Source organism: Oryzias latipes, chromosome 11, assembly GCF_053564925.1.
Source record: "Oryzias latipes strain Hd-rR chromosome 11, Olatipes_Hd-rR_3.1".
Lineage (NCBI taxonomy): Eukaryota > Metazoa > Chordata > Actinopteri > Beloniformes > Adrianichthyidae > Oryzias > Oryzias latipes.
The window spans coordinates 13,122,785-13,139,609 of NC_136247.1; the positions used below are offsets into that span (position 1 = coordinate 13,122,785).

Consider the following 16,825-nt stretch of genomic DNA (forward strand, 5'->3'; position numbering starts at 1 on the left):
AAAAAATAACTCTAGTGGGATGTTTTCAAGTTTTTTGTTCCTCAAAGTATGTTGTCATTTTTTACTCAACTTAAACCCATCAGCACTGATCAAATTGTTTGACCTTTGGTCCAACGCAGCAGCAACAGAAACTGCTTTGTTAAAAAAAAGCAACAAAAAAAAATATAGATGAGCTTTTAATGGATTTAAAGTGAGGGTTTTTGGGGTGTTTATGTCTACGTAATTACCCCAGCTGTGTTAAAATGTTTTTGCTGTTGTGGTTTTATTTAGTTGTTGTACATTATATTATTGCCCCTTAGGTTCCTTTTATCTGCCTTGGGCTGGGCTTCTTAGGCATCTAGCATTTGTGGAGATGCGACTTGGCCAAGCTTTCTGTGAGCATTTCATGGCTGACGGAGTCGCAGCAATCTTTAACTAAATTAGTTTAAATCTTATGACAGTGATTTTTTGGTTGCATGCATTATTAATGACAAAACACGGTTATTATGTTGACAGTTTTATTATACAGCAGTGTATACTTTGTTTTTTAGCGTTTTGTGTTCCAAATAAAATAACTCAATAACGGAGGAAAGTCAAAGCAAGAAGGACATAAGAGAGGAGGGAGATTGAAATGATATTAAAGCCTGTAAATGGAGAAAAATAATTGAAAAAAAAACAACCACAAAACAGATCTGGAATCTCTTGATTTGCATTTTAGTCATGGATGTAGCTGTGTGTGAAGAAACTGAAATGCAAACAATTCCAATAAATACACACAATTTATGGCAAGAAAGTTATTAGTTCAGAACAATTTTAATTTAATCCAAGTTCAAAGAGTTTTCTTAAGTAACATGATAAAAAAAAAATTCAACATGTTTACGAGAAACATTTTAGAGACAAACAGGAGGTTTCTGCTTCTAATTAAGGATCATTCATCTGTCTGTGTTTTCCAGTTGACCTCAATACGACTGACATTGCCAAGAGTTTAAGTGTTTGGCTTAATTCTGCTATAAAAGTGCAGATTATTAATATGTTTCTAAGCTCGAATTGATGTATTACTTTAATTGATCCCATGACAGGGAAATTGCTTCTATAATTACACCTGTAATTATAATAAAATAACTAAAATAATAAAATAACTGCACCTGTAAATACAATAAAATAACAAAAATAATCAAATAACTGCACCTTTGTTAAAGCAACAAAAAGGGACACTCAAACTGGTAGGGGTGGGAGATACTGGGAATTTGTGTATCGATCCGATACCAAGTAATTATAGGGCTAGTATCACCGATCACTTTCTTCTTGAAATGTTTGATTATAGAATAATGTTAGGTATTTACAATTTTGTGATAATTAACTGTATGATAAAACACAGGACAGAGACTTTTGGCAAATAAAAATGTTAGTTAACAACTAAACTGAACAAACATAAAATATAGACCATGTTAATTAGTAATAACATAATACCATAATAATAATAAAGAGAAAACCGTAACTAGTGTAACATTTAAAAAAAAGCAAAAATGTAACAGAAATGTAAAAGTAAAAGTATAGCAGCACCACAACAATATATTTAAAAAAAAACACATAAAAACAAATGAAGGTAGAAATAAAATGCCAAGAAAAAAATAACAAAAGCAACACCAAGAAATAAAAAAATTCTGCCACAGTATGGCAACACTGCAGACAGATAGACACAGCGCTTGCATGAATTCCATAGGTTAATTCAAACACTTTACTGTGTATTACAGAGAAAAACTGCGACGAAAATATAGAATGGATCGAGCTAATCAATACTTCACCTACGTATTGATACTGTCAATACAAAGCAGAAAAATCTGAAATGTTTTTGAATATTGTCATTGCACTTAAAATGGCATGTCTGGACTTTACTAGTCTTCCCAAAAGAAAAAAAAAAAGGGTTATTCTTATTTCTAATTGAAAATGATCAAAATTTTGGGGCCACATAAATATTTAACATTTGGTTTAAAAGGTTTATCATTAGTTACGTTAAGTAACCCAAAAATCCAACGGACTCCAGTTTTACTCTATAAGAGCCTGTTGTTGTTGCACCTCTGGAAACTTGTTTGATAGAATTTATTATGTGTAAAATGTTCCCTCGTCCACCTCTGGTCCTGAGCCATCCTGAGATTCTTTTGATTATGACTGAGCTCATTTTTGAGATTTTTTAGATGTGGTACGTCTGAAATGTATTCATGTTAGTTTGTACAACTGTTAGAAGTCAGAACTCTGTCTCCCCCTCTGGTCACCGGCCCGTCCCCAGAGTTCTAACCACACTACAACTCCCAGCAACCCCAGCGCACAATTCCTGGATGCCGCACACCTGACTCCCATTCTTCAGCATTTGTCCACTCTGCTCCTTTTGCTAGGAGTAAGACTGGAAACTAACTGAACTGGTATGTTTAAGTGCTTTTAGGAACAAGCTCAAAGAATTAGAGACTAAAACAATAATGTGCAACTGCTTTTTATGACGCATGTGATTTTAATTATGTTTTGTTATATGGATTTTTTGTATTGAAATGTGCTGCCACTTAGCCAGGACTCCCTTGGAAAGAGGTTTTTAATCTCAATGGGACTTCCCTGGTTAACTGAAGGTTAAATAAAAATAAAATTAAAATTAAATCAACCACAGCATACTGAAGCTCTGCACTGAGCTGAGCTCAGTATTGTTTGAAGTACTGAAGTATTGTTTGTGCCTCTGCCCTCCTGACTATATTGATCTTCTGTTTCCTGACCCTGTTTCTGACTCTGCCTGGCGCCTGCCCCGACCCCTCGCCTGGATCCTGATTACCCCGTCTCTCCTCTAATGAACTTATGCCTGTTATTGACCCCTACCTGACCCTGATTTAGCTTTGTGGACTTTTAGCTAAGCTAATAAACCTGCTGCTTTTGGAACAAGCCGTCTGCCTGTTCTTGTGACAACAATCATACCACAACCAAGTGGACATTAACACAACATTGCTTTAGGTTTCCTACGCTGGTGTTCTTTACTTTTTTTTATTGTTCTATTTTAACTTTTTTGAAGATAAGAACCCAGAAAAAAATGAATGTATTCAAAAAGCTTGCTAAGTGAGGGAATACCCTATACTTTATAACATTTATAGGCTTAATTTTACATCTGAGCATAAAACCTGTATTGATTGTTCAAATGCAGTTGAACAAAAAAATGAATACCTGACATTGACATATTATGTACTACAGCTTTTACTTTATTAATTTGATATTTTATTCTTTAATATGAACCAAATAAAACTCTCCCCTTCACTTAAATTCCTCCTAAAATGGACTCTTCTTGTAATCTCCAGAGCAGTCAACCTTTGGAGCTGAGCTAAGGCTGCTAACGGCTTCATCATCTAACCTGTGTGAGCTTTGTGCTTCCTCCATTGATGAACTGGCAGCGAAGAGTAACCGACTCTGTGGGATATGCCTCCACCTCCACCTCGACTTGGACTTTCTGAGCGATGATGCCTGTAGAAAAAAAAATACACAACAAAGAGATAAAGTTTAGCTATAAATCTACAGAATGACTGTAAAATAACTGTTGTGACGTGATTAAAAAAAAGGCAAATAAAAGTTTGATAACTGAGAAGAGGAGTTTCTTTTCAACTGAAGAATAGGAATCGAAATGGTCCGTTTGTAGGAAGAAGCCCTCAGGCACACTCTTTCTCAGAACCTTTCTTATGGTGAAACGAGTCTGCAGGGAAAACCCTGGCACGATGCTCCCCTCCTGGAACCATTCTGCATCGCAGCTGCACAGCTTCTTTTGATTTGTTTGTAATTTAGTGAAGGGCCCCTGAAGCTTGGCCCTTAAGTTTGAAAAGTACAATTAGGCAAGCGGTTTAGTGAAAACTAAACAGAAGGGTTGCTTCCTCTTTTAAGTTTGAACAGAGATGAAGGGGCCAAGCAGTGTCTGAGCGCCGCACACTACCTGTTGGCTCGCAGTCTGCTGACTTTGAATTGAACAAGTGATGCGGGTTTTCTCAGAAATCTTTCACCGGAGGCAGAAATCATGAGTTCCAAGAGTTCTTTTCAAGCAGCAATTTCTGCTTTAAGCCTTCAGAAGGAAAAATAACACTACTGTGATAGCCTCTTCCTTTAATGAAACAAATTCTGGGTTGCTACCAGTCAGTCTGCCAGAAAGAAAAGTTCTGCTGGAGAATTGGGCTTCCACTGAAATACTTACAAAAATAACTTTGATATTTCTGACAGAACGTTCTGAGAGCATCATGAATTACAGGAAAAGATCCGTTTTTGCTTTGGTCTATACATCTATACACAGTGAAATGTGTTTTTATTTTCTTCTCTACAGTTTCAGGCAATGGGAAACAACCAAATCAGTTTATCATGTAAATAAATGCCTCTGATTTAGAGGCAAACAAAATATTTATTTATCATTAAATACACCCAACAGTCTATCCATGGAATTTAGGAGGGTATTCATCCAGAAAGTAATCATTAAATCCTTTGTAAACATTTTAGAGCTACATTTTAGGTAAAAAGGTAAAAACATTTGGTTATGGACTGCAGAATTATCAGATCTAAAGTAAAAAATACCAAACCACTTTTAAAACTTAAAAACACTCAGGTGGACTTCTGTGGCTTCACACTACAAAAACAAAATATCACCAAGTATTTTTTTCTAGGAGTTTGTGGTTTAAAGTTTTTTTTATACGTATTTGATTTCATTCAATTTTTATTTTGTTTATATCAAGAACAATATAACAAGAAGTTGAACAGATATACTTAACTCATCTCAGAAATAAAGAAATGTACTGTTAAAAAAAAAAGAAAATTTAAACATTACATTAAACATAAAAAAATGTTAGAAGATGCCATGCTCTTGTGTAATTAATCATAATCATAAATCCATATGTCCACATCTTAATTTTACCATCAAAACAAGTTGCTTTATTTGATCCGCTCATCATTTCCTTCTGAAGTTCCACACTGTAACATGAAAAGATGCTGAGGTCCCTCATAACAAAACCAGAAACATAAACCCTTGTCTCTTTGTTCAGAATTCTTCAAATTTTGATAACATGGTTTTTTCAGGCATTTTCTTCTGCTCAGAATAGATGTCTCATGTTGTGTGAATGTTTTTAGATTAAAAAAATAATAAACTTGTAATGCGTGTAATCTCGACTGTGAAAAATAAAATTGTATGAGGCAGAAAAACAAAAGAAACACAGAGGAGGCAAAACTGAGAACTTGTAATCCTTTCTCAGAGCATTTTGGTCCAAATCCAGCAACTCAATGTGTTTGGCAGAATCCACAAACAATCATGAGAGGAAAAGTGTAATTTCTTTTGTAGACTCTTTGATTGCATAAGGCTTGGAACTAAATCACTTTGTCACAATAAGCATCCATGTCAAAGCTCTTGATGTTCAGTTTAGTCACTCCAATTCTCAGAAAGATGTGCTTTTGTTTTTCCCATCTCTACTTCCGCCTGCTCTGCACTCATACAGAGATCCACACCCTTGTCATTAACCCCCCGCTGACCTGGGAGCAAATCCGACTATGGTCTTTTCTCCTCCACCTCCCCTCTCAGCTATAGCTTCTGTGCCTGGAAAGATAAAATTCTTGAGGGGAGTCAGACTTTTACTCTCCCTACAAGAAAAGGGGATAAGCACTCACTAGCCACCATCTAGCCCCGGGTGGCTCCACTGAAAAAGCCTCTTAGTGTGTGAGGGATTGATTAGGACAATAAGTTACATGCTGCTGCATGGAGGTGAATGGGCTGGGAGGGATTTAGCCTGAAAATCAGCTGTGAAACAGTCACACAACAGTGTGAGAGCTGCCTGTTTGTAGAACGGTGGCGAGCGTGCAACCACGTGAACGCAAATGAGAAGAATGTTGTCTTCTTTTCCTCATGAAGGAATATGTATGCTTAACAGCACGCCTGCATGTGATTACCCTACTGTGCATTGGATTGCATGAATAAATCTGAGCTTTGCATTGTAATGTGAGCATATGTATGCCGAATCAATCACTGAGCCACGGTGGTTAACCCGAGGGAGACAATGAGCTATCAAAAAAAGGTACACATTTCCATATTGACACACGCACACACACAAATGTTAACTAACTAGTTTTTAGCAACTCTCAGAACTGCAAAGAACACGAGTTTATGTGAGATTATTCCCTTTTCTGACATGTCTCTTCTCCCTCTTTCCGCTAATTAAAAACTTCAACACACAAATCCTGAAATGAAAACGCACACAAACTCTGAAACTGAGATCACACACGCACTCATATTAATCAGACGAAAGTAATAAAAGCAGAGACGAAAAGAAAAAGAAAAACTGAAAACGAGTTCAGATTTAAAAAAAGGGTTTTGAGATGAAAAGAGCTTAGAAGTAAAAAGTAAAAACATGAAAAAAAATACATGTGAAATGGAGAAATGCAAAAGAATTGAATAACAGAAGATTTAGGCAAAGTGAAGGGTAAAGACTAAAAAAGAAAGCCTTCAGGCAATTAAGCAGCAGGGGCAAACTGTAGGAGGGAACAAAAAGAACAGGAAGCAGAAGTCTGTTCAAAAGGGTACAAGAAGGGAAAGGAAGACTTTGCAGGAGTGAAAGGAGGAGAGCAAACAGCAGCAGGTTTCATCAGAGATGATTCATTTCCTATGAAGCCGACTCCCGAAGGCCCACAGACACTGAACTGACTGACTCAGCAGGCCAGATTAACCCTCGTATTATGTTGAAAAAAAATCACCTTGATTATGTTGTGGGTCATTTTGACCCATACTGTGTAAATCCACTCAAAACAATAAAAAAAAACAGGTTAAACTGATATCAACTTTATTTTAGAATATTTCAACATTTAGGAAAGAGACAAACAATACTTTTTTTCATCCCAACACTATATTTAATATTTTTTTCCTTCTTCACAAACACTTTTTTTTAATTTAACTTTTCACATTTTCTGAAATTTTCATTATTCAGTATCTTCAATGTTCTCCACATGAAGGACAGAATGTAACTGTGTGCTTTCTGCAGATGTAATTCTTGCATTTTACACAAGAGGTACTTGTTTTACTGTCATCTTGGGAGTGACAGACCTGGCATATTTTTCGTTTCTTTACATCTGTATCCACTGGATCCATTGCAGACTGGTTGGATGGCCTGAACTTGATCTTTTCAATGACAGCTGCAGCTGCTGGTGATCGAGCTGGCCTGGCTCGCCTCTGGATCTTGGGAGTGATGAGTGCTTTGCCGAATTCCTCCAGGAAAAGCCGACGTCGGTACAATTTGCCGGCATTCCATTCCTGGTTGATTTCAGACCACCGGACATAGGCATTGTAGGCAGACACGTCCATAATATTGAAGAAAATTGCCATGGGCCAACGAGCAGTCTTGCGCTGGCAGCTGTATGTTGCTGTGACTTTGTCCAGATTGTCAACTCGTCCCTTGGTGGAGTTGTAGTCCAGGATCATTTGTGGCTTCATGTCATCTCTTGTGCTCAGAGATGCATCTGTGTGCATTGTACTCATTACAAGAACATTCTTGTTTCTCTTCGGACAGTGTGAAACAACTGTTGCTTTTTCAGTGAAAGCAAATATTGAGGAATGCATAGGTCTCCCCTGTATCTTGAGAATTTCACTGGGAAGTTCTGGCTTATTCTTCTGACTGTTCCCAACATAGTCAGCTTCCTCATCTGAAGTTCTTCCCCAAGGCGGTAGGATGTAACGAAGTTGTCACATTTGATGTTATGACCTTGCAGCCCTTCACTCATTTCAAGCACCACACGCTGAAATGAGTGAAGAGAAGAACTTCTTCAGCTGCAAATCTTCTGGAGCTCATTTTTGCTGTTTCTCAAAGAGATGACACGAGAACAGTGACAAGGACAAGGGAGAGAAAGCTCCTCCCCTACACACAGCTGGGTCTCTGAGTCTGAACATCTATTCAGAGACAGTCAAAATATAAATAATTTAGCAATCAAAATAAAGTACATCAAAGAGACATGTTTATTTCAGATCTGGACAGCTACTTGCCCACATCAAAGTGTCTGGGTCAAAATGACCCGCAACATCATCTTTGTAAACAAACTGTGCACAGACATTCCACGACACATCACAGTATCCAGATTTTACACACAAGTGCACGACCCTAGATGAGGAAAAGTCACCAACTTTCATGAAGAAAAAAAAAGGATAACCAGTTCTTTGGTCAAACCAAAAACTGAAATGGGTCAAATTGACCCTTAACATAATATGAGGGTTAAGGAAAGGGTGACACGGTGTCCTTCTGTGCTGTGCAGACCTAACACCTGCTCTGTGCTGGGCATGTCTGAGGGCTGAGACTTCATCACCACTTCATGTTTTTGCTTTAAAACGAAATAAGACTCAGAAAATTGTGTTTTGCTTTTACACAATTTTCAGAACTATGTGGTGAATGAAGGGAACAAATAGACAAAAAAAATGTGGAGTTTCCTTTTTGTGACCAAAAATGCTCCCGATCCTCAGTCTTTTGTCTGTCCTACTGTCACTTGAGTGTTTTGTTGCAGTTTGATTGTGTTTCAGAGTTTTGTGATTTTTAGTTTAGGTTTGGCAAGAAGGAAAAAAAAAACCTTTCAGAAAATACTAACTGAAACTTCTCAATATTAGTTTAGATGTGGAGCTGGAGCCTGTTGTGATGCTCTTACAGAAACATTTAAAAAGATCAGTAAGATCTATGCCAACAGTTCATTTTCATTGCGTACTAGGTGTGTGCAAATTCTGCTACGTTTTTGAGTGTGTGGCTGAAGTGACATTTTTGCTCACAGGCACAGAATAAACCAATGAGGTCCCTGCAGTCCAGGACTGCGTCAAGACATAAATACAGAAAGGCCCTCAGGTAAGGACGAGGTTTGAAGAGGATTTTTCTCAACAACTTAAGCAATTGACGTAATTTCGATCGAATTCCTAATTACAACCAAAAAAAAATGGGCTTTTTGTTGCACACGAGTAGAAAGATAGGGAATACATTTTGTGACATTTAGAATGGAAAACCAATAATTGGGATCAACCTGCATCATATCAACATCCCTACATTGTTATTAAATGATAATTTAAACTCCAGCAGAAAGAAATGATGATACAAATACTGGAGAATTTTTAAATTGAATGACTGGAATCACTTTCACGATCTCCTAAGGCCTCCTGTCAGGCGGTTGATAAAGCAATGAAGGGAGAAGTATTGGTGGTAAGACTTTTACTTTCATTTGAGGTTTTATGGGAAATGGAAACAAGATTTAGAGACAATTGCAGTAATGGGTTGCATACAAGAACACTTTTTTTTTACCAAGAAATGGCTGAAGGCAGAGGATGGTGTGGATGAGAAGGAGTGATGTGAAAGATAAAAACCAAGAGAAAATGACCTTTTCATCCTGACTGCAACTGCAAAGGTTTAATTTAATCTAAAAAGACTGCAGGCAACACATGGAATATCAGGAGCTGCATCAAAGTTTGCAAGACAGGTACACAGAAGTGACACCTCATACGTTTTTTTTATTATTATTAACATAAAAAAGCAACTTTTAAATTCCTATAGCTATATTTTTATATAAAAATAAACTTCCCCTCATTTATCCTGTGACTGACAAACATAAAACCTTTGCAAATGCAAAACACAGACAAGGGGACATAAAATATTAATAAGGTCATGCATTTTGAATGTGAAGCTGATGGGATATAATGAAACAAGTTGTTTTTATCTTAAGGTTTTTAGGTAAACAATGGGTTGTGCTTTTCTTTTTATTGTATGATTTATTAATTTGTATTTCCCACAGTCGTTTTCTGTGTTCCTGTTTAGTGGAAGATGATTGCCTGAGATAAGTGGCTTTATCACCATGTTGGCCTTTGAATCAGATGTCAGAAATAATCATATTTTATAATAAGGTTTGTTTGTTTGTTTGTTTTTTTCTCTGGGAGGCATGGTAAAGATATGCACATGCTGTTGTTGGGGAAATTGGTGCACCTCGACAAACCTCCATCTATCCGGCGGTTTCCATTAAAGGCTCGCAACCTCTGCGATGCTACCTCTTCGTCTGCACACCGGAGCATCACGGCTTGTAATGGCCAGTCAAAAAGGGGAGGCGTACATAAACGGTCACACTCCACCTTCGCTCCCGATGCTCCGGAGAAATGAATCACAGTTAATTGACATTTAGAAGCTTGTGGCATTTGCCTGTTTGCGCCCCACTTCCCCCATGCAAGCAGGCATGCAGTGTAAACAGGAGGAATGCGCTGAAGGGATGCCCACTCATCCGCATTAACGTCCAAATCACATCCTAATAGAAGGCAATGAAGCACAGCTGTTTTGTTTGGAGTTGTTTCTCTTTTTTTTCGTCAGCTGTCATGATGTCAGTCGTGTCAAGCCATTTTCTGGCTGATCGTCAGCAGCTGTCAAATACTGAAAGGCAGCAAAAGAGATGCATCTGAAAAGCTCAAACTAGAATTGATGCATGAATGATTTTTGCGTCATCAAACAGGCCAAGACATAACTTACAAACAACAACAACTCAGCATCATCGTGATCTAAACAGTGGAGTATTTTGCTTTTACAAACGGCAGCCTATGAATTCTAAAGTCTATCAGTCCAGTGTATGTCAAAACGAATTTTTTAAACATTCTAAAGCGTAACATGGAATTTTAGCCCTTTTTATTAGCTTCTCTTCTCTCTCATGCTACGTACACACCGGCCTCGGCAATACGCGTCCAGGCGACCGCTCCCAATGAAAAGTCAATAGAAATGCACATATACACGGGTACAAAACTCTCACGTTCACGTGTCACTACCATCAAATGGAAGTACCATCCATTTGAAAGTTGATCATGAAGCACAAATTAAAATTGCAGTTTATGCCCAGCCGGAATGTTATGACACCAAGACTTGTATATACATGAAGAGAGCTGTGAAAGAAAAAGTCTGGAGCAGGATTTATGAGATTTTCACCACTTTGATATTTCACACCAAGCCTCTTGCAGGTGGTGAGCATGCACTAGTTAAATGTAGAAGAAAAAGCTAGCTTCCTGCTCGACCAGTGTGAACACAGTACACGTTTAGCATGTTCTTGAACATGTGTCACATGCCTGGTGTGAATGTGGTATTTGAATGAAGTTACTCTTTTCTGATGTTTATGTTTGCATACATTTATTACAAACATAACGATGGATACATTCTTTATGGGCTCAAAACCCAACAATCCAAAACAAACTGCAAAATTCTTGATACAAATGGAGAAATGAAAGCAATCCCAAACTCCACCTTGGTATAACTCTTGGAAACGTGCTGGTTTTTCATTTTTCCACTAGAGGGTAAAATTACAATCCTATGGTTGCTAAAAGTAAATCAGTTCCACCTGTCTTGGGGAAAAAAGGATTTTATTTTTGTTCATCTGTGTGTTTATTCAGTTGTAGAACACCTTGCTAAGAAGAACCTGCAGATAAGTGCAGCAGCGTTCCACTCACTTCACCGCACGCCTGTGCTCCAGCTTTCATCAGTCAGGTATGCCTGCAGCCTCGAGGACCACGGAGCATCTTTAGTCAGCTGTCAGGAATGTTGAGCATTCAAGCTTAAACTAGGCTCAAGGCTATCAATATACAGCAAGTTTGCTGCTAACAAGAGATGGAAACGATTTGTAGAATCTATGTAGCGACTGTTTCAGCTGCTGCTCCCCGGCACAGTGAAGCGGGCGACAGCGCTGATTCTGATGGAAGCTGTTTTTAGCAGGAGACCAAACGCAGACAGAGATGAAGAGGAAGAAAGATGGGGCAATGAATTTAGCTAATTTGATCCACTTTGTCTTACAGCAAACTGTTGCAGGTGGCATGTGAGAGCGCCATCTACTGGATAGTCATGGTAACCAAAAAAGGTAGGTCTATCAATTAATGTTCCCACTGCCAGTCAACAGCTGCATTGGTAGGCACACCACGCCAACCTTTTATTACACTCTTTTGTTGTGTGACTTTGGTCAATAATGTAGAATGACTTTAGATTTGTCAGCTGTACATCCATGATGTGACTCCACTATTCTGGACTATCTTTCTAATGTATGAGAATTAATAAAATCCCTTTGAATTGATCCTGACCAAGGAGACGCTGAGTGTAGTAACCCGTTATCACGCACCAGAAACCAGTCTGAGATGATCCAGGCTTTATGACTTAGTGACCTGTCAAGCTGGCAGTACTCAGCAACAGATGGACACGCTATTATCACAAAAGACTAGAAAAAATCTGTAACAAAGCAGAACTACACTGTGGCAAATGAACCATGCCAACAGAATACCAAAAAGCCAAACAAAACTCCAAACCATCACTCCACCAGCAGGATTTTCAACCACTTACAGATGGTTGGATGAATTCAGGATGATTTTTCTCTGATGACATTTACACGTTTTGACTAAAATAAATGTTTTCAATTCTCCATTTGTTAGATCTTTATATCTTATGTTTACAGTTGGACACCAGGAAGGATTTCTTGCCCAAAGACATTTGTTGTATAAAGTATCTGTTGATACTTAAGGTAAATAAACTAAACATCATCTCGATTTAATTTGAAATAAAGTTTGTGTCTGAGTCATGCTTTTGTGAGTTAGCCTATAATTTGTCCAATTATATTCATAATAATTAGTTGTTTTCACCAGTTGTTGTTTGTTAAATGTTAGCTGAAGTGCAGCATCTCTGTACTACAGTAATGTATAAGCATGAAAATAAAAACGAATTTAAAACAGTGTCTCCAGGGATATTTTAAATGCTTCAAATGCATCCTTAGATGAGTAAATGTGATTGGAAAAATATGATTATCAAGAAAGGAACACATTTAGTCTAGCTGCCTGCAGGCTCTCCGTTGTTGGGAAGAAAAACTAAGTACCGGTCAAGTTAATGATTTAAAAGGTACGTTTTCCCATATTCCCATATGTTTCTGTCTCGCCCCAATGTTAGAAAGATATTCTTCAGATTATGACCTGAATCTTGGGCTACAATATACTAAAGACAAGCATATTTTTTATGTGGGTAATATATCAAAAAGTTCTTACCCGCTTGCAAGAAAACAGGCACAAGACAATGGTTCAAGACAGACTCACCAACACAGCAGGAATAGGAGAAAATTGTAAAGGAAATATTTAAAAATGGAATTACTGAATCAGACAATAAAGTCTTGGCATCAGCCTATTACAGGCAGGTATTGTTTGACAGTTTATGTAAAACAGTGATATTACTAGCCTAGTTGTGTTAATACCAACTCAACCATGTTGATCTGTGCAATAATTCTGGGGTTATGCAAGAGGTCATGTTATCTCAGTTAATGACAAATATTGATTTTCGTCACTTTCAGATGCAGTAACCTTTAGATGGGAAATCAGTTTAACCTTTTAAGCATTTATCTAGTTCTTGTTCTCGCTGTTAATAGTGGAAGTAGGAGCTTTGATGCTCTGATGCACTCCACGCAAAATCTATTCTTTGAACGATCAAACACTCATTAAATTTTCACATAAAAAAAAGAGAAAAAAAAGATGAAGATTCTTCAGAGCTGACATGAATAGAAAGACAGTTATGTGGGATGGCTGATGTGGAGTGTCTGTCTCATTTACTGCACACTGGGGAGCAGAATCACCGGTAATTGGCATTCGACAACTCCTAATAACATTTTGCACTTGCTACCTAGTAACAGGACACTGATCAAAACTGTGCTGAACGATGAGGAAGAGGAGGATGTCTGTCACAAGGACACATTTAGTTTATTAAAAAAAAAAAAAAAGTCGGCTAAAACCTCTTTAAAGAACTCTTTATTCAGATAAAAATTATATATTAAATCAAATGGAGGTTTCAGACTCAAAATTACAAACCCGCAAATTATTAACATGAAGGAGAATGAATTAAAAAAAGATGTTGCTTTGAGACAGTGTAAACAAAGAAATAAACAATTAAGATAAACATTGAAGGCCACCAAGATTAAATAAATCAACATGGAAAGACCACAAGTGAAAGCTTCTAAACATTCTTATCTTGAGAATATCCTACATCACTAAATATGAAAATAAACCCCTTGTCAGCAGATCCTAATGGGTGCTTTTGGAACTTGAGTTTTGGCATCACCAGCAAAACATTAAAAGCTATATCCCTTTTTCTTAGTGCAACAGAGCTAAAGCCATCTCTGAAACTCACAGACACATTCCGTCTCACTTTTTTTTTTCTACTTCATGGAGTAAAAAAAAAGATGAGTGCATAGATTTTGTGCACAAAAATGGAAACGTCACAGTCGGAGGCATCCTCAGAAGTCTCTGCAAATGTTTGATTGTGACTTTGTTGATAAATGATCTGTGTGATAAGTCCCCCACTGTCATTTTGAAATGCCTTTTTCTACGTTATCACCGCTGCGATAAAGTAAAGAGATTCGAAAAATGCAACAGTCTGATGATAAGACGGAGCGCTGGACACGTCCAGGCAGGTGATAACTCAGGTGTCCGACATGCAGGCATGAACAAAGCGGCAGTTGGATTAGTGTTGGAGGTGGTTTTCAGTCAAATATGCTCCCACTTTGTACTTTCTCATTTTGTTTCTGAAACATGAGTCTTTTTTTTCTTCTTTTCTTTTTATGTAGAAGAGGTTGTAGGAGGTTGACGCCTCACCAAAGTGACTACAAAATTTCTGCTTGTGTGCACATGAGAGACGTTCCAAATTCATGCAGGAACTGACTTAAATGAGTCCCAGTAGACTGATTTTTTGGACGTTTTGATATTGGTGTTCAGCGTGATTGCATCATTGAGAATGTCTTTAACTTATCCTATCATGTTGCTGTGACAGAGGATACGCAGCAGTTGCATAAGACCAGCAGGGTCAGAATCAAAGAAATGAAAATGCAATAATAAAAAACGGTCAAACATGAAAAAATAGGTTGATCGTCAGTTTTTCCTAGAGAGAAGAAAACACCAACCAGGCAATAATAGTGACACATACATAATAGAATAATAGACACATAATAGTGCTTTTGTAAAACCTGCAGCTATGTTCACACTAGGCATGTGTCAAACACGGATTCTTGAACACGTTTTTAACATAGGGTCTTCACACTTCACTACCCGATACTAGATCATGTCTGCCGCTGCAAATCTCATAAATCTTGCTCCAGGCTTTGTCTTTCACAGCTCTATTCCGATATGTAAAAGACTTAGATGTTGTATAATGCCCGCAAGGCACAAAGCTCACTTGATAATTTCTCCCCCATGATACATTTTCAAAAAGATGGCACTTCTGTGAATTAAGGGGGACAGCATCGATTCGCCACCAATCCAACCTGGTTTTTTAACCTTCAATGGGCAGCTTGAAAACAAACGTAAAAACTTGCATATCTAAGCGTGAATGCAGCGGTTTTGAAGCCTGATACATGCGTATACATAGACTTTTCATTGGAAGTTGCCACTTGAAAATACGTTGTTGAGGGCGATGTGAACGAAGTGAACGAAGCATAAAGATGGAAATCCTTTAATAACCATATTTGGAGGTTGAGAACATCAAGCTAGACGCTCAGTTGATATTTTTCTCAATGTGGCACCAAATACTTATTTATCCATGAGGGTACAACAACTTTCTTCCCCCTCTTCCTATAAACTTAAATCTTAACAAAATCTTGACCAACTTTATTTCCTCTTTGGAAGTAAATGTATGGAAAAAGTGAAGCGTGTGCCGTGACTGAGTCATCAGCTCACAAAAACCGGCACTTTTTGCTAAATTTTCTGTTAATGGGCAGCTTGCAGCTCAAATAATTGGCATGTTTTCGCTGTGGGTGGCTTCTGTGTGTTACCCTCATTTCAGCTGACAACCCATTAACTCCAGTTATGGTGTTTTTTCTTTTTACTTTAACAGCAAGTTAAGAGGCGCATAATCCTCTGCAGGCTGTGAGTTTAAGGAAGCCTTTCAAAGGTACTTCTTGCAAAGCAAAGTGCACAGTGGACAGGAAGTCTGCCGGTATCAATTTCTGAAAAGCTAGCAGTTTACAAATGCATTTGCCTGCTTAAGTACAGAATTATTACAAATCTGCAGCTGCTGTGTGCAAACAGTTTGAGTCTAGCAGAAAGGCCAAAGGACCCGTCAGGATTATCTGACACCAAAAGGCTGCTGCCTTATCATCTTTAATCAAGATCTTGCTCCTTTTCAAGACAGAGAGAAACCCTGACTGCGCTCATCACTGAAGTCTTCAATGCTCCACAAAGGCCTTTTGTTATCATAATGAGTCGGTGAGAAATACAGTATTTTGTGACACTGATGGAACTGCAGGGCTGCTTGTACGTCGCTTTGAGCCACAGCCTGAACAGATGTGTCATCTGCAAGAAAACAACCATCGCAAAAGAGCTACAACAGAGGCGGTTTCCTGTCAGCTTAATGTGTTATTTTTATGTGAACAATACTTAGAGGTGGCATAGATGTGGGTGTCCACATTCTTGTGCCCAACAGGCGGCCAGAGTTTGTCACATCCTAGAATAAATAATCTATGTGAAGGCTGTTTTCTGACTGCGGCTGATAGCTGTTTTCACTTCACCAATACAAATTCAGAGGGAAACTCCTCCAGAACAGGCGCTCTCATGTGGTCATACTTCAGGGACGCAGCAGAGGAAATGGTGACATGAAACAAACCTGCACTTCCCTGTGTGCAGGCACAACCGAAACATATGTATGAGGAAAAGAAACACAACTTTTTTTGTGTGTTTTTTTAGGTGAAAACAGTTCTCTGACATTGCGTGTCTTCTTAGTTTTCTTTTTTCCGCAGAGCTTTGCACAAAAGCCTTTAAGGCTAAATCACAGGAACATTAACTGAATACAGTATTATATTGTAAATTATTTGA

At 38.0% G+C, this 16,825-nt stretch overlaps 1 protein-coding gene across 6 annotated transcripts in view; it reads right to left on the reverse strand.

Annotated features, from left to right (window-relative positions):
- Positions 1-16,825, reverse strand: part of pvrl2l (PVR cell adhesion molecule related 2 like) — a 340,090-nt gene that overhangs the window by 188,126 nt on the left and 135,139 nt on the right. For all 6 annotated transcript variants that reach the window (XM_011481007.4, XM_078954848.1, XM_011481008.4 and 3 more), the window contains exon 2: positions 3,362-3,471. In XM_011481007.4, coding sequence (XP_011479309.1) covers positions 3,362-3,471 — 110 coding nt within the window. The remainder of the gene's footprint in view (positions 1-3,361; positions 3,472-16,825) is intronic.